The 20,840-nt window shown below is 42.7% G+C and overlaps 1 protein-coding gene across 5 annotated transcripts in view; it reads left to right on the forward strand.

The window, feature by feature from the left end:
- The window catches only part of SORT1 (sortilin 1), a 73,659-nt gene that overhangs the window by 38,136 nt on the left and 14,683 nt on the right, over nt 1–20,840 (forward strand). For 2 of the 5 annotated variants that reach the window (XM_019919466.3, XM_019919469.3), the window contains exons 4-13: nt 2,413–2,515; nt 3,030–3,194; nt 6,316–6,389; nt 9,280–9,329; nt 10,220–10,347; nt 13,916–14,060; nt 14,925–15,080; nt 16,702–16,808; nt 19,464–19,566; nt 19,902–20,070. In XM_019919466.3, coding sequence (XP_019775025.2) covers nt 2,413–2,515; nt 3,030–3,194; nt 6,316–6,389; nt 9,280–9,329; nt 10,220–10,347; nt 13,916–14,060; nt 14,925–15,080; nt 16,702–16,808; nt 19,464–19,566; nt 19,902–20,070 — 1,200 coding nt within the window. Of the gene's footprint in view, nt 1–2,184; nt 2,308–2,412; nt 2,516–3,029; nt 3,195–6,315; nt 6,390–9,279; nt 9,330–10,216; nt 10,348–13,915; nt 14,061–14,924; nt 15,081–16,701; nt 16,809–19,463; nt 19,567–19,901; nt 20,071–20,840 lie in introns of those variants that run through there. The other 3 variants (XM_019919465.3, XM_019919468.2, XM_033862492.2) reach the window with 2 other exon arrangements.

The raw sequence follows: 20,840 nt of genomic DNA on the forward strand, positions 1-20,840 counted from the left end.
TTTTTCTGAAGGGCAGGGATGTGTTTGTTGTGCCAAGTTCTTGAAAAGCAAGCAGACTTGTCAGCAGGGTTGTGGAGGGTCCCCGGGATGTCGTGAAGGAGCGGCAACGTGTAAGCGGGTGATAATCGAGCCACTGCAGACCACTTAAGACGTTGTCTGAGCTATTGATGATACAGGCACTGTAGAACTAGGACATGTTTATGCATATCTCTCTTTTTTTTTAATAAATGTATTTATTTTTCATGCATATCTCTCTTTTTTTTTAATAAATGTATTTATTTTTGGCTGCGTTGGGTCTTCATTGCTGCACGTGGGCTTTCTCTAGTTGCAGTGAGCGGGGGCTACTCTTCGTTGTGATGCGCGGGCTTCTTATTGCGGTGTCTTCTCTTGTTGCGGAGCACAGGCTCTAGGCGCGCAGGCTTCAGTAGTTGTGGCTTGCGGGCTCTAGAGCGCAGGCTCAGTAGCTGTGGCTCGCGGGCTGTAGAGCACAGGCTCAGTAGTTGTGGCGCACGGGCTTAGTTGCTCCGCGGCATGTGGGATCTTCCTGGACCAGGGCTCGAACCCATGTCCCCTGCACTGGCAGGTGGATTCTTAACCACTGCGCCACCAGGGAAGACCCTATGCATATCTCCTGGCCTGCTGTTGGGAAGATAAGAACTCTTGTACTCCAAAGCCAAGAAAGAGTAATACGGGAATCAGTTGGCTGGTACCTAATCCCTGTTTTATTTAACTAGGACTCTTCTCTGTGTATGTTCTGAGAGATGGGAAGACAACTTAAAGTCCCATGTAGTTTGCTTTAGCATTCTGTCGGGGACCTGTACAGACACTAAGAGATTCTTCCCTCCTGTGTCTCTCCACCTTCCTATAAGCTGATCTTTCCTGCCAGGCCACAATCCCTGGCAAGGAAGAGAAAGACCACAGGTTGCAAAGGAAGAATTCCTAACACATAATTAAAAGTTGTCTCAAGTTTGGGGCTGAGAGTTAAGAGAACTGGACTGTAGTTTCAATTTTGCCCTTAATTAACTGGTTGACTTTTGATGAATTGCTTCCCCTTGAACCTCCTCATGTGTGAAATGAGGGATTTGGGCAAGGTGTTCTCTTCAGTCCCTTGTACCTCTCATGTTCTGTGGTTCTGTGATTCTTTCTTTGTTGAGGCTGCTACCAAAATTGTACCATCTTTTAAGTCATATATACTATCATTGAAGACCACTGTACACTGCGTTTATCACTGGGCAACTAACTTGCAGTACATAGTGGTCATCACTCGTGGACATTGAAACTTAATGAATATTAAGCTTTTAGCATTATATATCGTAACAGAACTGTGTATAGTATTAAACCTGTCAAAATTAAACAGCTACTGACTTTGTTTTCTTTTATTTTTTGAAATCTAAACATGGAATTTAATACCTCTCAAAGATATTGTTGGAATGAACTTTTGGGAAAAGCTTTACCAACCCAAGAGTTGAGGTTAAGTTTCTTTGTCTTCCCTAGCTGAGTGCTGCATGCATTAAGAGACTTGTGCTTAGGGATGGTAACTTTGGTGGGGGACTTAACTTACAGCTTTATTGTGAGTACTATGCATTGGTAGATTAGTTAGAAAGCCTTTGGCTACATTTACCAGAGATCCCAACTCAAGCTAGCTTAAATAATAAGGGAATTCATGGCTCATAACTAAATACAGAGGAAGGATGGGTTTCAGGGTCAATTCAATCCAGGGTCATAGGTTCTGCTTCTCTGGAATTCCAGAATTGCCTCAGCAGTACTGTCCACTTATGTTGGCTTCATCTTCAAGTTGTGTTCTCATTGTATCAGAATGCTTATAGCACTTTTTTGTTTTGCATTCACGTACTACAACATGGGGGTTTCTCAACCTTGTGCTGTTGACATTTGGGGCCAGATAATTCTTTGTTTATGGGACTCCTGTGCATTGTAAGATGTTTAGCAACACCCCTGGCCTCTACTTACTAGATGCCAGTAGCACCTCAACCCTGAGTTATGATAATGAAAAATGTGTCCAGACGTTACCAAATGTTTACTTGGTGGGGTTGGGGGATGGGGCAAAAATACCCTGGTTAAGAACCACTGATCTAAAGGAAGACAGATCATTTCATTAGGTGGTTGTCTTAAATGTGTTTCCTAATAGACCCCAATTCCCCCCTTTTGCCTTACTGGCTCAGCGTGGATCACCCCCTCACTCCTGACCCCATCACCCATGAGGGGTTGGAACTTCTTTCCACTAATCAGGCCCACCACTGGAGGTACGGGTAGAATCAACTTCCCTGAAGCTGTGACCTCTTGAGGAGGGTGAGTGCTTCAGTAAAGTCGGCGAGAGTGATGGAAGCTGGGTGGGAACCCAACAGTGTCCGTGACCTCTGCATTCTAAATTTGTCTTTTTTTTCTTCCTCTCAGTGAGGACTATGGAAAGAACTTTAAGGATATTACAAATCTCATCAATAACACCTTCATTCGGACTGAATTTGGCATGGCTATTGGTCCTGAGAACTCTGGGAAGGTGAGACTCATTCATACATATACAAAGCTGTGCATGATACCATATACAGGGCTGTCAGATGTTGATATTTGAATGATCCAGTGGTACACAGCAATATATTTAGTTTACTATCACTGTGTTTTAAAAATTAAACATGATTTAATACTGATCACAAAAGAATGGAATTTAGCACACAGATTCTTTTTTTGGACCCTGTCCAAGAGGCACCAAAACTCTTCATAATTATGTGGTGGTTATTTAGCATTATAAGGTATACATCTTAAGGCAACATTTTAGTCTTTGGGGAAACTGGCTAATCTCAAACTGACCAGGCTCAACTTCATAGATATAATGTACTGGCTTTTGATAAGACTAATACTTGAGGAGTAGAGTGTACCAATTAATCTGTTTTTTTAACTCTTCTTACTTTTGGAACTAAAATTTTCTTAACAAATGTCTGGTGAAAATGGTGCAAGAACTTCCTGTAGTTTCATAGTATTATACCCTGATGCTGAACTTCCTTCTCCCTAATCAGGTGATTTTAACAGCAGAAGTGTCGGGAGGAAGTCACGGAGGAAGAATCTTCAGATCATCCGATTTTGCAAAGAACTTTGTTCAGACCAATCTCCCTTTTCATCCTCTGACTCAGATGATGTACAGTCCTCAGAATTCTGATTATCTTTTAGCTCTCAGCACTGAAGTAAGTTAGGTGAAGAGCTTGTCTTGCCTTTTGCACTTTTATAGTCTCAAAATATACTGTCTTAAAATGACCCTGTAGGTAATGCTTTTTATGTTGGACTGTTTTCTAGTGACTTCTTATGGTATGAAGTATGTATTTTTTGCATTTTTTCCTATATGGTAAAGGGCACAGTTTTCATGTGCTATCTATTCCAGATAAGTATGATGTCTAGTTGTCATTACAATTTTTAAAAATTGAACAGATACATGCTGTTGGAGCAATGAACTAGAAAACAGTTTAATGTAATCCTTCTTGTTCTACAGGGGACAAGCATAAATTGTCAAACTCCTAATGATGTTATTGTTCCTTTCCTATGGCCAAACCACATCTTTATAATTTTTTTGTTTAGGTCCTTGGTATAAAAGCCTGTTGATTTCTGTCTTTGACACCCATGTATTAAATACCCAGAGTCTTAAACCCCTGCACCCGCTACCACATTCCTATACTCTCCCCAGAAACCAGTGTCCCTCCCTGTCCCTCCTGCCTCTCTTCTGAAAGTTCCCTGAGGAGCAGCTCAGCTTTTCCTTTCCTGGAGGATCAGTCTCCTGTATCATGAATGTTAAGGGCCCAGAGTGGCTGAGTTGCTAGACTATGATAGTCGTAATTGCCCTCTATATGTATGTGGCTGTCTCTCATCTTATTGCTTAGAGTGTGGTCTAATGACCAGCAACATCAGATAGAAACCCTTGGGAGGCTGGTTTAAGATACAAACTCCTGGGCCCCGATCCAGATATAGTATGTTGGTGACTTCTGGTTGCGAGGTTGCTCGTGTTTTTAACAAGCTCCCCAGCTGAGCCTGCACACTAAAATTTGAGAGCTGTTGCCGTAATGACCATTGTGGGGACAGAAATAGGATTATCAAATATAGACAAGTTGGGCTGAACAAACGGATAGCATGGAGAGGAGGAGAAGGGCACTTGGAAGAGAGGTCTGGGTTCTGGGCCTTCTTTGGGCAGATCTTTGAGTTGAGGTGAGGCTGGAGGACTCAAGGAAGGTCAGAGTTAAGCTTAGCCAAAGGAGGCCAGAGGAAGGAAACTCGCTTTCTGGGTAGGCTTTAGATCTTAAAGCAGCAATTCCTGGGAACTGGCTTTCAGCAGCTTGAGCTGCAGGCCCTTCAAGGGAACAGAGAGACCCCCATAGGAATGGACAGAACCATTGATCTGCCTTTGGCCACCCCAAAACAATTATCAAGTATCTCACGCTTATCAAACCAGGCTATCCTCAGGAAGAGGCAGGCACAGTCTGCCTTTATACCTGAAATTGCTTCCCATTAAGGGTAAGTCTGAAGTACAAGTAACCAGGGTAGAGAAGATGGGCCAATTTGTACTAAAGTGCAAATAGGTGATACCAGACCCTTTCCTGTTTCTGAGTAGAATTAGGTAGATTAGAAATGCTGGCAGGTGAACATTACTAGAGGAGGAAAAGTTAAAGAAAGAAGAATGGTGGGTGAGAGTGGAGGAGGACTGAAGGTAATTCTGCCTAGATCTGCACCATTTAATTTCAGCTGTACTGGGACACCTCTGTCCCAGCTCCACTGAATCTGGGCCCACTAGGCTCGTGTTGCCAATGTAACTGAAATTGTCAGTCTCTGCTGCACTTGAAAGTATTGACCAGTCCTTCCACTTGCTTGGCTTCTGTGACATCATTCCCTTTGTTTTTCTCCTACCTTCTAATGGTTGCCTCTTGGTCTCTTTTTTAAACTCCTTTCAACCTCCCCTTAAATCCCTGCTCATTTTACTCTGAACAGTCTCTTCCACTCTTACATTTTACTACCACTGTAATGTGTAAGAGTCTCAAATCCCTGTCTCTGGTCCTGGCTTCTTCCTAGGGCTGCAAATGCCTATCTTGCTGTCCCCTGGGTATCTCTAGCTAGATGTCCCACAGGTCCCTCAAACTCAATCTAAAGCTGACGTCTTCCTTGCTGTGTCTCAGACATGTTGTTCTTCCCTTCATCCTTATGCTGCCTAAAGATTCCACAGTGCTGCTTTCCCCTCACCCAGAATCCCAGAGTGTTCAGCTCGCGCTCGCTCGCTCTCTCTCTCTCTCTCACTCTCTCGCTCTCTCTCTCGCTCGCTCTCTCACTCACTCACACACACACACACACACACACACACACACACACACACACACACACACACACACACACACACACACACACACACACACACACTCCGTCCTGCCCTACAGGAAAAGCCGTCCAGTTCTACGGACTCCAGCATCTAAATTCTTCCTGAGCCGCCTCCTCCCAGCCGTGGTGTCAGGCCTCACTAACTCTTAATAAACTAATGTGGCAATTAGTCACTGCTTTTCCTGCTTCTAGTCTGAACCCTCTGAAATCCATCTTTCCCACTGTCGTCCAAGTATTCCTCTTAAAAAAGTAAAACTAGTTGTGTCATTCACCTACTGCAAGTACCTCATATAAAAGAAAGACCAGATTCCTCAGCATGGCATAGAAGGAGTGCACCCCCAACCCAGCACTGGCTCCTCCTGTCTTCACCTTGGAATGTGTGCTCCACCTGTGTCTGAAGGCTTTAGCTCCCTGCATACACTGAGATGTTTCATCACCTCTCTGCCTTTGCTTGTACTAGTCTGTCTTTGTGCAGTGATATCTCATCTCCCATTTGCCTTCTTTTGGTTACACTGCTCATCATTTAAGACTCAGCTATCTTCTTCACAAATCATCTCTGATGCAGTGTCCCTCCTTTCCCTGCTCTTACCCCAGAGACCATATTTCCATAACACTTACCACATGTATTGAACTTCCTTATGTGCACCCCTTGTTAAACTGTGAGCTCCTTGAGAACAGGGAGTGTGTCGTATTCATCTTTGTATCCCCAGTGCAACGTCTGGTATGGTGCCTGGCACACAGTAGGCACTTCATAAGCATTTGTTATTCTGAACTTGCAAGACCCCAAAGGGCCCCCATAAACCGTGTGTGTGTCTGTGGAGCTCAGGAAGCTTGGATGGAATTTCAGTGTGTGTTTTTACTGTCCTGAATGATTGGATATGAGTTATTAAAGGTCATACAAGCAGCTGCACAGGATAAAGCTGGAATTTTGATAAGTCATTTATAATCTTTCAGAATGGCCTGTGGGTGTCCAAGAATTTTGGGGGAAAATGGGAAGAAATCCACAAAGCAGTATGTTTGGCCAAATGGTGAGTAACAGAACATTCCATCTGTGCAGGGCCCTAAACCTTTCCTGACGGTGCTGCCAGAAGTCACAGGAATAAATATTGAGCACTTACTATGTGCCGGGTACTCTTCAGGGTGCCATAAGGGATGCGAGAGAGGGGTATGCCGCAGACCTTGACCTGGAGGAGCTTCTGATTCTTCTGGGAAAGAAGACTTAGTCTCACTAAGTTTTAGAATGTAAAGTATAAAACAAGGCACATTACTGAGTAGCTGCTGCCTGCAAACGGTTGATTTTATGTAAATGGTGACATCAGTTGCAAGAGCATGAAGTACAGCGTTGATGTGGGGACTTACATACTTCTCTGCACACAGAGATCTCCTCTAGAGATCCATTTCAGTTATGTGGAATGTAGTGAGGCATCAGGAAGAAAGCTCAAAGAGCTTCCCGTCCGCCAGAGTCACACTGTCCGTGCACCAAAATCCATTCACTTCTCTCGGTGCCCCTCCCCAACCCCGGCTTACAGACGATGGAGGGAGGGAGGAGGCTCCTACATGGGAGTCACGTCACCTTTGTTCTAACCTGGATCGGCTGCTAGTCGAGGCTTAACCTCTCTGGGCTTTAGTTTGTTCCTTCTGTGAAAGGAGATTTGTTTGGGGAATTGGGGGGACGGTTGAGCAAGAATTATGAGCCTTCATACCTCCAAAACTCTGATTAGGCTCAGACCCTTATTTAGAGCCTCTTTCTTCTTTCTCTTTGACTAATTTCAGCAAGTTTGTTGATCTGGTTTCCCAGTTGATAGCAGGTTGCTGCCAGAGGTGGGGCATGTGAGTGTGAACAGCAAGCACAGGCCAGCCTGAGAGTCCACTGCCTGGGAGCCACATGGAGGCAGGAGAACTCTCAGAGTAGGCAGACAGAGAACGCAACGGGATGAAAGGATTTAGTGCTGTGTCAAGAGAGCACACAGGCCTCAGTAACTTCCAATAGGAACACTGTTACCGTTTCATACGGTTGACGTTGACGACGATGGTCCGTAATCCCAAGGAAGAGTTCACTATTTAATGTCCTCTACTTAGGGAGATAGGGAAATGTGTAATACAGACGTTGCCAAGTATGTCTACCAAAATAAACTATTAAAAATGGTGCTTAAGTAAAGTGTCCTTTTTTAGAAAATGCTGGTTCAATTAGGTTTTTACAGCACCACTGTGGTACACGTGTCACATCTGCTTTAATTTTATGTATTTTAATTAATTGTGTTTATATCTTATATGGTCTTATCAGGAAGGAATTTTTAAACTAACAAAGTTAACAAATTATTTCGCTCCTGATAGACCTAAAATACGTAAGGTGTGTTCAAATAAGACTATAATAATTTTGATCATTAAAACTCACCTTTACATCTGTATATCAAATCAGCACAGTGTATGCTTTAAATATCTTACAATTTTATTTGTCAGTTATACCTCAGTAAAGATAAAGAAATAAATAGAAAACTCATCTTTAAAACTAAAAAGTTATTTTAAAGTGGTATTTTATTTTGTATCCTATACAAGATTTTTTACTTTTGTAACTTGTTTCTCTTCATGGTGTCTAAATATAAGATCTGGGCTGCTGGTAACTATTTACTCACCTTTTAGATCTTTGGTTTCTAGGAAGTTACAATCTAAAGTTCTGAAAGAACATGCTCAGACCCAGCACCCTTTTTTAATTGAGTTACAGTTGATTTACAATATTATATTAGTTTCAGGTGTATAACATAGTGATTCAAAATTTTTATAGATTATATTCCATTTATAGTTAAAAAACATTGGCTGTATTCTCTGTGCTGTACAACATATCCTTGTAGCTTATTTATTTCATACATAGTAGTTTGTGCCTCTTAATCTCCCACCCCTATCTTGCCCCTCCCCTCCTCTCTCTCCCCGTTGGTAACCACTAGTTTGTCCTCTGTGTCTGAGACCCAGCACCTTTTGCTGGTGCTAATCTATAAGTACTATCAAGGTCTGAATCTAGTTCCCTGGAAACTCTCTTTCCAAGTTAGAATTTAAATAATTCAACCTCTGACCTAGTTGTCTATTTGAGGTGAAAGAACTAAATTATTTAGTTCATGCAAAGCATTGAACTAGGTTCTAAGGGGAAACAACAAAGCATAAAACTTAGTACCTGCCCTGAAGAACTCAGTAGTGTAGTAGGAGAGATAAGACAAACACTGTGCAATTAAAATAGCCAAACAGGAGACAAAGGAGTGCCAAGTGGCTGACACAGAGTAGCACAGGGCTCTCGCACAGGGTTTCTCAACCACAGCACTAATGATGTTTGGACTGGACAGTTCTTTGTTGCGGGGGGGGAAAGCCTGAGCATTGCAAGATGTTTAGCAGCATCCCTGGCCTTTCCCCACTAAACAGTTGTAACAATCCCCCTCCCCCAGTTGTGACAACCAAGAATGTCCCTTGGGAGCAAAATTGCCCCTGGTCGAGAACCACTGCTCTAGAAGTTTGCACCAAAGAAGGCTTCCAGTTAGAGTGACAGGGAACACTTCATGGAAGAGTTAGATTTTAACCTGGAGCCTGAAGGTTGTGAGGGTAAGATTTGGTCACACGAGAGAAAAGTGTTTTAAGAAGGAAATGATATGAGCAAATGCAAGAGGCAGGTTTGGAGAGTGTAAGGAGACCCGTTTGACCGGCTGGAAGAGTTCACATAAAGAAGTGGTGGCGTGTGGAAAACGCCTGGGGCCAGACTGTGGGAACCTTGATGTGAGGCTGTGAAAGAATCGGTGTACAGCATCCAAGGAGGCTGTTTCGGCTGGTACCCATAGGTGACCCTTATTAGACGTGCTTGGAACTAAGTGACTAAGGTTGGTGCAGTCTGTTAGCAGTCTTGAACCGTGTCTTTTCTCTGTCTTTGCCTCACTGTAGGGGATCAGAAAACACCATCTTCTTTACCACCTATGTGAATGGCTCCTGCAGTAAGTATATTTTAGTCCCAGAAAAGAGTGTCCTGGTGTCCATTCATGGTAGAATATTCTGGGTTGTAAGAGGTAGAAGCATCAAAGATGTTTCCATTCTCTTGTTATTTTGATAGCTAAAGATAGCTAGCTGTTAGTGATTTTTAAAATCTTGAAAGTACAAACAACCAAGTACTATACTCTGCCTCGATCAAATAAAAAATGAAGGCTATACACAGAGACAGTATACTTAATTTTAGCAGTGTATTTACATAAAGTAAATATGAGGCTACAAACAACAAATTGAAATGCATAGTGATTTCTGCCAAAGAACATGGATTGTGTTTGTGTAGGTGGAAGCCGCTGGCTTTCCAATCAGCGGCACAGTTTCAAAGCTGAAAGCGTAATCTTTCATTTATTCATTCAGCGGACTCATTTCGTTTATCCATTCATTTGAGCACCTGCAGTAGTATGCTAAACACCATTCTCAGGACGGCGAGAACGAGACACCCAAGGCCTGCTCTTACGGAGCCTCAGTTCAAGTAGGGATGTTGGATGATCAACAGGAAAACCGAAACTCAAACAAGACAACTTAAAATACAATAAGATAATTGCAAACTGTGTTGTGAAGAAAGTAAAGCAGGATGCTGTGGTGTTTTTATGCAACACTGTACTGGAATTAAGTAAACTGTCTTTCTGTCCAATATAAAACCTCACATGTATAAAGATAACACCCAACTGTGAATTTCCTGTGTCTAATTCTGTATCCTTTTATATTGTTACCTGATTAACATGCATAAGATTAAAAATTCTTTTGCTATAAAACTAAGAACAATTCTAAAACAATTGTTTTGAACTAGAGGCTCACAAGTAAGTGAAATTTTAATTAATATTTTGTCTTGTTTAAGAAGCTGACCTTGGGGCACTGGAATTACGGAGAACTTCAGACTTGGGAAAAAGCTTCAAAACCATTGGTGTGAAAATCTATTCATTTGGTCTTGGGGGACGTTTCCTTTTTGCCTCTGTGATGGCTGATAAGGTGGGTGTTTGCCTCTTCTCTGTGGGTTCTGATGTTTCTGTAAATATGCCTCAAATAGATAGCTTTGACGACATGTACTGATGGAGTTTCTTGCCTCTTGCAATATTTAATAAATTATGCCTCAAATAGGTAGCTTTCACTACAGGTACTGATGGAGTTACTTGCCCTTTGCATAGTTAATATCACCGTAAGATTTGGAGGTGGTTCTTTTTATAGAGGCTGATTGACTCTTCTGGGATCCTCTGTGCTTTGGCCTGTGTCACCAACTGAATTCTGGTATCTGTTTTGCGATATGTAGACCCAGTGTTTGGGCTTTACTCAGACATGGATTCTGATAAAAGCAATCTACTTGCCTTTATTATTCAATAAAGATAATGGAAATATGTAACATTAATTGAGTACCTGCTATATGCTAGGTATATAGGTTCTGGGAATATAGCAGTGAACAAAACAGATAAATGTCCTGCTCTCAGAGTTTCTATTCAAGTAGGGAGATAGATACTAAACTGATCAATATGATATAATATCAGGTAATGATTAAAGCTGTGAAGAAACCTAAAGCAGAGTGAATACATAGAAAGAGGCGGGAATTGGAGCAGCGCTGTTTTATTTATTTGTTTGTTTGTTTATGTATTTATCTCGTTGCGTGGGATCTACACTGTGGTGCACAGGCTTCTCTCTAGTTGTGGCGTGCGGGCTCTAGTGCATGTGGGCTCTGTAGTTTGCAGCACACGGGCTCAGTAGTTGCGGCGCACAGGCTTAGTTGACCCGCCGCCTGTGGGATCTTAGTTCCCCGACCGGGGATCGAACCCGCATCCCCTGCATTGGAAGGTGGATTCTTAACCACTGGACCACCAGGGAAGTCGCGGAGCAGCACTGTTTTAGATAGGGTGGTTTGGATGGGCTCTCTGAGACCTGACTGAAGTGAGAGCACAGCCGCATGGACATCTAGGCTGAGGAATCAGTGAGTGCAAAGACCCTCAGGCTGGAGTACGCTTGGAATACTGAAGAAAAGTGAGAAGAGCAGCATGGCTGGAGCATAGGGAAGGGTGGTCCAGAGATGGGCAGCCAGTGGCCAGATCGCACAGGGCCTCTGTAGGTTGTGATTAAGACCTTGGCTTCCATTCTTCACGTGTTGCGAAGCTGTGAAAAGGTTGCCAGCAGGGGAATGGCGTAACTGGCTGTCTCTTCTGACAGAATAGGTGTGTGTAGAATAGCCTCATGGGGCAGGAATGGAAGCAGCAGGAGCAGCAGTGAGAGAGATGGTACGTTGGACCAGGCTGTTAACAGTGGATGAGGGGAGACATGGTAAGATTGTGGATATATTTTTAAATGTATCGCCAATAGTGTTTGCCGATGGATGAGATGCGGATTGTGAGAGAATAAGATGAACCAAGGATAACTTTAGAGTCTTTGGCTTGAGCAACTGGGTGAATGGTGGTGCCATTTACTGAGATGGCAAAGACTGCAGGAGAAGCAAGTGTGTGGGAAGAAAATCAAGAATTCAGCTTTGGATGCGAGATGCCTATTAGGTATCTAGGTGGAAATGTCAAGTAAACACTTGGGTATATGAATCTTCCAAAATTATATGGTGTAATCATATGGTATAATCTCATCTGGCCATGTGACTAGATGGTATCTTGTGGAGGAATGAGTCAGTCGAGAAGAGGTGGGAGGGCTGAGCACCTGGTGCCCTGAATCACCCCATCAGGGAAAGGTTGGAAAGAGACTGTTCAAGTCAGCAAAGAGGACTTCGAGGGAGGGACCAGTGAGGTGGGGGAAACAAGACAGGTGATGTCATGAAAGCCAACTGAAAGAAATGTTTCAAGGAGGAAGAAGTGGTCAGCTGTGTTAAACTCAGCTGAAATGTGTAGTTAGATGAGTTCTGAGAATTATCCACTGGAGTTGGAAAAGTATAGGTTGTTGGTGACCTCGATGAAAGCAGTTTCCTTGGAGTACTGAAGTTAAAAGGCTGATTGGAGTGGGTTCAGAGAGAACTGGAGATGGGGAAGTAGACATAGTAACTACAGATCACGCCCTGGAGCACTTTCATAATAATCCTCCCCACAACCCTATAAGTTCATACTGTTATCTCGGTTTTTATTTGAGGAAATTGAGTAACTTGTCTAGGGTCACCCAGAGGTGGAACCCTGGTGGAAACCAGACTGTCTAATTCCAGAGGTAGTCGCCTATACACTGTACTGTTACAAAATTAAAATTCTGCTGTGTGCTTTTGAACTCTAGTTTCTACCTGTAACAGTGACAGTAAGATTCACAGTAAACATCTAAGATGTGAGTTACAAAAATAAGTTAAATGTACTTGTCACTGAAGAGTATTTAACATAAGGAGGCTCTGGGACTAATTCTTGTGCCCTGGCTAAACTGTGTCTAGAAGCTATTTTAAACTATTTATCAGACAGTATGTGTTAATTGCCTCCTCAACAGACTCCTTTTAACAGCTAAATACTCCCTAATCAGCTTCATTATATTAATTTCTGACTCTCCTTGGCCTCTTCCCAGGCTGGCATGTTCCCTCCATCATGGCTGTTCGGAGAGCCTTCCTTAAAGAGGAGACATGTCATGTATAGCTGACTCACTTTGTTATACAGCAGAAACGAACACACCATTGTAAAGCAATTATACTCCAATAAAGATGTTAAAAAAAAAAAAAAAAGAGGAGACATGTCACATTTTGACTTCCCTCATGATCTCCCAAGCCTGCGTTTCATCTCCATTTTCTAGACCCTTAATTATCTAATTCTTTGGATTATGCCAGGACTGTCTCAAAGGGACCAAACTTCTATGCAGCAGTCATCATTTTAAGAATTATCTGAGGGCTTCCCTGCTGGTGCAGTGGTTAAGAATCCGCCTGCCAATGCACGGGACACGGGTTCGAGCCCTTGTCCAGGAAGATCCCACATGCCACGGAGCAACTAAGCCCGTGAGCCACAACTACTGAGCCTGCGCTCTAGAGCCCGCAAGCCACAACTACTGAGCCTGCGTGCCACAACTACTGAAGTCCACGCTCCTAGAGCCCGTGCTCCACAACAAGAGAAGCCGCTGCAGTGAGAAGCCTGCGCACCACAACGAAGAGTAGCCCCCGCTCACCGTAACTAAAGAAAGCCCGCGTGCAGCAACGAGGACCCAATGCAGCCAAAAATTAATTAATTAATCAATTAAAAAATAAAAAGAATTATCTGAGCAAGCATATGCGAATGGCTATAGAGCCAAACTAATGATGGTCCCGACAAACCCTAATCTCTATTGAAGGAAATTGGCGTGTCAGAAGTTGGGAGGTTAATATCTTAGGGGGCCACACCAGAATGAAGAAGCCAAAGAGGAAACCAGGATAACCTTACTTACAGTAGGATGGATTGTTCCAGTGCCTGGATCTTGCAAGAGGTTAGAAATAGCTTTGGTAATTGGTACTAGGACCTTTCATTTTTAAGAGTTGTACCCAGTGAGGAAATGGATAATGATACATATAATTAATAATGTATCTCTTCGTGTCACTGCACATGGCATCTTGGTAGAGAATTTAAAAGATAAATATTGGCATTTGTTCCAGGATACAACAAGAAGGATTCATGTGTCAACAGATCAAGGGGACACATGGAGCATGGCCCAGCTCCCCTCTGTGGGGCAGGAACAATTCTATTCTATTCTAGCAGCTAATGATGACATGGTGTTCATGCATGTAGACGAACCTGGAGGTAAGAGCTGTGCAGTGGCTCACCCTTGAAGCACAGAGATTTAAGCTCTGAACCCTATTTTAGTAGCTTTCCTTCTTACGTGTCAATTTTTCCTTTTACCCCTAGGAATTTATTACTGGCCTACTGAATACTGTGTCTTAGAGATGATATGTAGCCTCTGTTAAAAAGGCCACTTGCTTTGAGCCTCTAAGGCGGTTTGTATAGTATGTCCAGGTGTTCTAGAGCAGTGCTGCTCAAAGAATGGTCGGAGGACTGGTACTGATTTGCAAATTCTTTATTACCAAATATGTATGGAAAGCAAGAGCGAGCATTTAGAAACTCTTACAGCCCTTTGACAAAGAAATTTTGTATCTGTTGACTCTAATAATAAAAAAAAAATTAAGGATTATATTTTTTCTTTCTTTTGTATTTCATTTTTCTAGTGATAAATTTTTGTTATATTTACAGAAGCATCAGTTTGTGACATAAGTGAAATCTTAAAATTGATCCTTCACCACAGTTTGAGAAGCATTATTTTAGAGTGTAAAGATTTTAAAAGATGTGTAAGATATGAAGCTAAATACAGTGCCTCTGCCACCAGAGTATAACTGAGAAGAGCTTTTCTGTAACATCTGATTAATTTATTCAACAAATTCAGCATCTGCTATATTTCAGGCACTAAGCTGGGTACTAGAATTAAAGATGGCCATGAAGATCTTGAGTATCAAACCTTGATTGACTCTCAGGTCTGCGTGTACATCATGAGGGGAGAGAGTTGGCTGATGTGTGCAGTCAGTCAGTCATGTGTCATGTGTATGACTAGACTATTGTTTTCTCTCTGTTCACTCCCAAGACTTAGTGTTTTTGTTTGTTTGCCTATTCCAGATACCGGATTTGGCACTATATTTACCTCGGACGATCGAGGCATTGTCTATTCCAAGTCCTTGGACCGACACCTCTACACAACCACAGGTGGCGAGACAGACTTTACAAACGTGACCTCCCTCCGTGGGGTCTACATGACAAGTGTGCTCTCAGAAGGTGGGTCTCGGCACAGCTCTCCTTCAGCTGAACATGTTGGGAGTGGAGGCTTTTGGGGAAACTGAGGATCCTATCCTCCCCAGTAATGTTGCTTGCCTAGTCAACAGGGCTATCCATGTAAATTCTGGCTCTCTATTTTAAATAAGTTATGGTAAATAGAACTAAGAAAGAGCAAAACAGCAGCAGGCAGAAAGAAAGATTTGGGGGGTTCTACATTGTTTATAAAATAAGTCTTCTGTGTTGGGAGGTTCAGGCCTACAGGAAGGAGTTTAGACCACTTATGCTTTTCGCCTTGTGGAGGGCGGAGTGATAGCCAGCCGAGATTCCTCTTGGCGTTCTCTTCACTGGTTCTCAGACCTTCCCTTTACTGTGGCCCAGTTGCACAAGTAAACACATTACTCTAAAGTACAAAGATTTGTTTAGGTTTTGTTTATTTATGTATTCACTTTTTGGAAGGAGGTGGGGGATGTTTGTTTTCACTTTGTGAAGACCCTGCAAAGTCCAAGTGATACTGACACCCTAGTTCCTCCCTGACCTCACTTCTAGCTCCTCTCTGCTTTGCTCACTCTCCTGTAGTCACTCCAGCCCTTTGCCAGTCCTTAAACACACCAGAATCACACACTCGTGGCTGAGAGATTTGCACTGACTGCTCTCTCTCTTTCCCCAGATATCTGCAAGGCTGACGCTTTCCTCCTCCCAGCCTTTGGTCGTGTTACTTTCTGATGAGACCTGCCCTGACTATCCTATTTTAAATGTCAGTCTGCCTGCCCCTACACACGTACACTCTCAGTCCCCCTCAAGCTGTGCAAGTCTTTTCCACAGCACTTATTTTCTAACGTACTATCTGATTTACCTATGTACAATGTCTAGTGTTTGTCTGCCTCACCCTACTAGAATATATATTTCACAAAGTTTTTTTTCCTGATTTGTTCACTGATATATTCCCAAAGCCTTACAGCAATTTTCACATAGTGGACAGGCAATAAAACATCTATTAAATAAATGAAATTTACCTTATTTGCTTTCTTTTTTGATTCTCCTTGAGAAACTCAAAGCATAATATCTTTGAATTTAAACCTGCAACAGTTTATATCATTAAGAATAGAGAATGGGGAAGACACATGAAGAAAAAAAAGGAAAAGGTAAAAGAGGGATAGGATATGGAGTGGCAGAGAGACAAAATTAGGAATTATTAACTGAGACTTATGCAGATACATTCAAATCTTGAGATTCACTGAAACAAGCCCCGTATCATGGCCTTGTCTGAGTCACGATTAGAATGCCTTCGCACTGTAGATTTTACTTCCAAGGCAAGCAAACAAGGAGGAAGAATAGATGTCAGCCTGTTAGTGCTGGTAAGGAGATAAAGGTATCTTTTTATAAGAGCATCAGTGTAGATGATTTCTGGGATCAGTTGGATCCTGTTCAGGTGGGAAGCCTCTTTCAAATATCATACTCACCAGCACTGAGCCATTTCACTGGATGTAACAAGCATGTGGGACTCCAGAGTTCTAGCGGTGTTATGTAGTCTCTGTTAGGAGAGAGTTATGCAATGATAAACTGAATTTAATAGGGTGTGCTTCCAGTGTATCAGGCTCAATATCATCCTTTTCCTATTCAGATAATTCTATCCAGACTATGATCACTTTTGACCAAGGAGGAAGGTGGAAGCACCTGAGGAAGCCTGAGAACAGTGAATGCGATGCTACTGCAAAAAATAAGAACGAGGTTTGTTTTACTCCAACTGTCATATGTATTTGGAGCAAAGCAGCCATTCTGTTCTGCTCTTATTAGTGCTAGCCTTTTGAATAATGAAGTTTTGTACTTGATGAGGGTCTACAGATAAAGGTGGAAAATTTGGAAATGAGGGGTTGAAATTAACTAGGATGTAGGAATTAGGAACGGCAAAGAAAGACCAAAATATTATGGCTTATTTGTCTTTAACGAAAAACAAAATTGAAGGCTAACAATTTGTGTTGTACTAAACTGCTGAATGAAAACATAGTGGACAGATGGGCCGGTGATTAGTTAGGAGTCATGATGGCAGCTATGAAACTTCAGGAATTCTACAGAAAGCCATAGACCAGCCATTCATGAGCAGTGCAAAGCTGTACTGGCCAGAAACAAATGAAGGAGAACTTGGTGTCTCTTCCCCTCTGCCAAAGCTCCACGTGGCCGGTGGGTATGGGTGGTGACCCGGTGTGGCATGTGGAAGCAGGAGATGAGCCCTCTGAGGAGAGACCAAGAGCTAGAAATACAAACGCATTGCTCCAGGAGATCCCAGGTTTCATGATTGACAGGTCTTGACAGCCAAGAAAAAAAGGAAAAACAAACAAAAAACCAGCTTTATGTCTGACTTTTACAGAATTTGAGAGGAGCTTAGTGGAACCCTGGGAGTTTTCTTCAAAAGTGACAGTGTTGGTAATTCCAAGCTCTCCTCAGAGTACCTGTGGCTGATATGCACTCTGCTCTCCCAGCTGGGCTTTCTGGTACACCACCCCCGTCACACCCTCTCACTTCTCTGTATTCATGAGTGCTGTGGAGTGTCTCTCCCTATCCTGCTCCCCTTTTTCCATCCCTCCGCCCTGGCCTTGCCCTGCACCTGCCCTTCTCACCTTAAGCCTGAGCAGGTACAGTGGCCTCTTTACTTACCTTGAAGCCCTCACGCTGCTGTGTCTCTCCCTCCCCAACACTCTTTGTGGTTCCCCTTTGCCTGTGATCTGGCGAATGAAGGTCCCCTCCTCCCCTGTCAGGATATCTTCTGCCTTTTCACTGTCATTGCCCATTTTATCACTGGCACGCCCCTTGTAACTTCTGCTCCCGGAACACCCTGCATGTAGCTGCCTCTTGCCCACGTTATTCCTGGGGAAGTTGTACCTGTCTCCCCTACCCCCAGTTCATTAGGGTTAATGGAAATCCTAACCATCCTTAGTGCCCATCTTCAGTTAGAACTAATCATTGCTCTTCGTTTCATTAGCAGTTTGCTTGAAGCTTTTTTTTATTGCAGTAAAATATACATGGCATAATATTAACATTTTAACCAATTTGAACCTCTTGTAAAGCACTGATTTTCATCCTGCTTTATACCTCAACTAGTTTCTGAGAAATATTTCTTAAAGACAGGACTGGGTCTTATTCAAATCACCGCCACATCTTGTACAGCATCTGAAGTATGTCAGGCGTTCATCAAGTTTATTTGTGTGGAATCATACTTTAAATATTGATCAGAGGCTTTGGTGTAGTGCAGGAATAAAGTAAACTAAGACAGATTACACATGCGAAAATAATTGCATAGTTTTTTCCCAAATATACTAATGCATTTCAGAATCAAGAATATCCCACTGAGCCTATAACTCAATAACAAAAAAACAAATAACCCACATTAAAAATGGGCAAAGGACTTGAATAAACATTTCTCTAAAGAAAATATACAAATGGCCAGTAAGCACATGAAAAGATGCTCAATACCACCAATTATTAGGGAAATTATTAGGGAAATGCAAATCAAAACTTTTGATTTGCGAGAGATCACCTCAGATCCATTAGAATGGCTACTATCCAAAAAATAAAAAATAGTAAGTGTTGACTTGGATGTGGAGAAATTGGAACCCTTGTGCACTGCTGGTGGGAATGAAAATTGTGTAGCTGCTATGGAAAACAATATGAGGGTTCTTCAAAAAGTTAAGTGTAGAACTACCATATGATCCAGCAGCTCTACTTCTGGGTATATATCCCAAAGAATTGAAAGCAGTGTCTCAAGAGTTATTTGAACATGCATGTTTGTAAGCAGCATTATTCACAATAGCTGAAAGATGGAAGCAATCTAAGTGTCCATTGACAGATGAATGAATAAGCAAAATGTGGTGTATAAACACAATGGAATAATATTCGGTCTTATAAAGGCAGGGTATTCTGGCACATGCTGCACCATGGGTGGACTGGAAGGACGTTATGCCAAGTGAAATAAGCCAGTCGCAGAAGGACAAACACCGTATGGTTTCACTTCTATGAAGTACCTAGAGTAGTCAAACTTATAGAGACAGAAAGTAGCATAGTAGTTGCCAGCGTCGGGGGAAGCGGGGATGGGGAGTTACCGTTTAACAGGCACAGAGTTTCAGTTTTGCAGGACACAGAAGTTCCAGAGATGGATGGTGGTGATGGCTGCACAACAGTGTGAATGTACTTAACACTACTGAACTGCACACTTAAAAATGGTTAAGATGATAAATTTTATGGTATGTGATTTTTACCACAATTTTTTTTAAAAAGAGTATCCCACGGAAGTCTGGGTTTATACATTCAAAGCCTTATTAGAAGACTCTCTGAGATGAGAAAAAAAATTTCACCTTTGGTTTTAATCTAAGCTTTGCTTTCTTTCCACAGTGCAGCCTTCATATTCACGCTTCCTACAGCATCTCCCAGAAACTAAACGTTCCAATGGCCCCACTCTCAGAGCCTAACGCTGTTGGCATAGTCATCGCCCATGGTAAGCAGCCCACCCTCACTTCCGCAGGAAGAAGTGGCTGAGCACACTGAAACTCAGTCACAGTGTCGAGCCCTGTGAGAAAACCACCATACGTGGCTTTTACCATCCTTTACAGAATTTCTTGCAAGATGATGATACTGTGGGTTTTTCATAGACTCTCATCAGAGAGCAACATGACTTCTCCCTTTACCAAATTGTCAGTGGCCTTTTTTTCAATTACAGGAGGCATGATGGGAAATAATCAGAATAAACTCATTCAGAATTATTCTCTTGACAGTAAATCCTCTCTGTTTCATTGCTGATATGTGCTGATGAGATGGTGGATTGTGTTGTAGGTAGCGTGGGGGATGCCATCTCAGTGATGATCCCAGATGTGTACATCTCAGATGATGGAGGTTACTCCTGGCTGAAGATGCTGGAAGGACCTCACTATTACACCATCCTGGATTCCGGAGGCATCATTGTAGCCATCGAGCACAGCAGCCATCCTATCAATGTGATTAAGTATGCATGAGCTCAGCTCCACCCACACTATCTGCATAGAGAGCAACTGTGGGATGTTTGTCAGTTTGTTGGGGGGAAGTTACAGTCCCTGATTCAGATTAGTGCATTCTACAGAGCTGTAGGGAAGGTGCTTGAAAGGATTGCATTTAGAGCAACTCAAATTAAATAGCTTTGTTTTTTCCTCTGACTCCCTCTAGCTAACACTTCTCGTCACTTTTAAAAAATACTCCTCTCCCTCCCAACAAGAATATTATGGGAGCATTTAAGCACTCTGGAGGGGAAATGACTCCTTAAGTACAAGTTCTTATTATATAATTTCTGTTTGTTGACTTGGAAGCCCATTCTTACATGAGTCACTATCCTTTTTTCCTTTGGAAGAATTTTTTTTTTTTTTCTTTTTGAGGTACGCGGGCCCCTCACTGCTGTGGCCTCTCCCATTGCGGGGCACAGGCTCCTGACGCGCAGGCTCAGCGGCCATGGCTCACGGGCCCAGCCGCTCCGCGGCATGTGGGGTCTTCCCAGACCGGGGCACGAACCCACGTCCCCTGCATCGGCAGGCGGACTCTCAACCACTGCGCCACCGGGGAAGCCCTGGAAGAATTTTTATAAAGGCATTTTCTTCCATAATATTTGAGTGAATCCCTTTTCCCCGTTAACTATAGGTGTTAAAAATTAATATAATAGTAAGCCATCACCTAAATATGAGAGTTTTTCTCTGATTTGTTATCAAACAGCCGGTGGTTTCCTGATATTCCCGTAAATGTTGATCC

This window comes from Tursiops truncatus, chromosome 1 (assembly GCF_011762595.2).
Source record: "Tursiops truncatus isolate mTurTru1 chromosome 1, mTurTru1.mat.Y, whole genome shotgun sequence".
NCBI lineage: Eukaryota > Metazoa > Chordata > Mammalia > Artiodactyla > Delphinidae > Tursiops > Tursiops truncatus.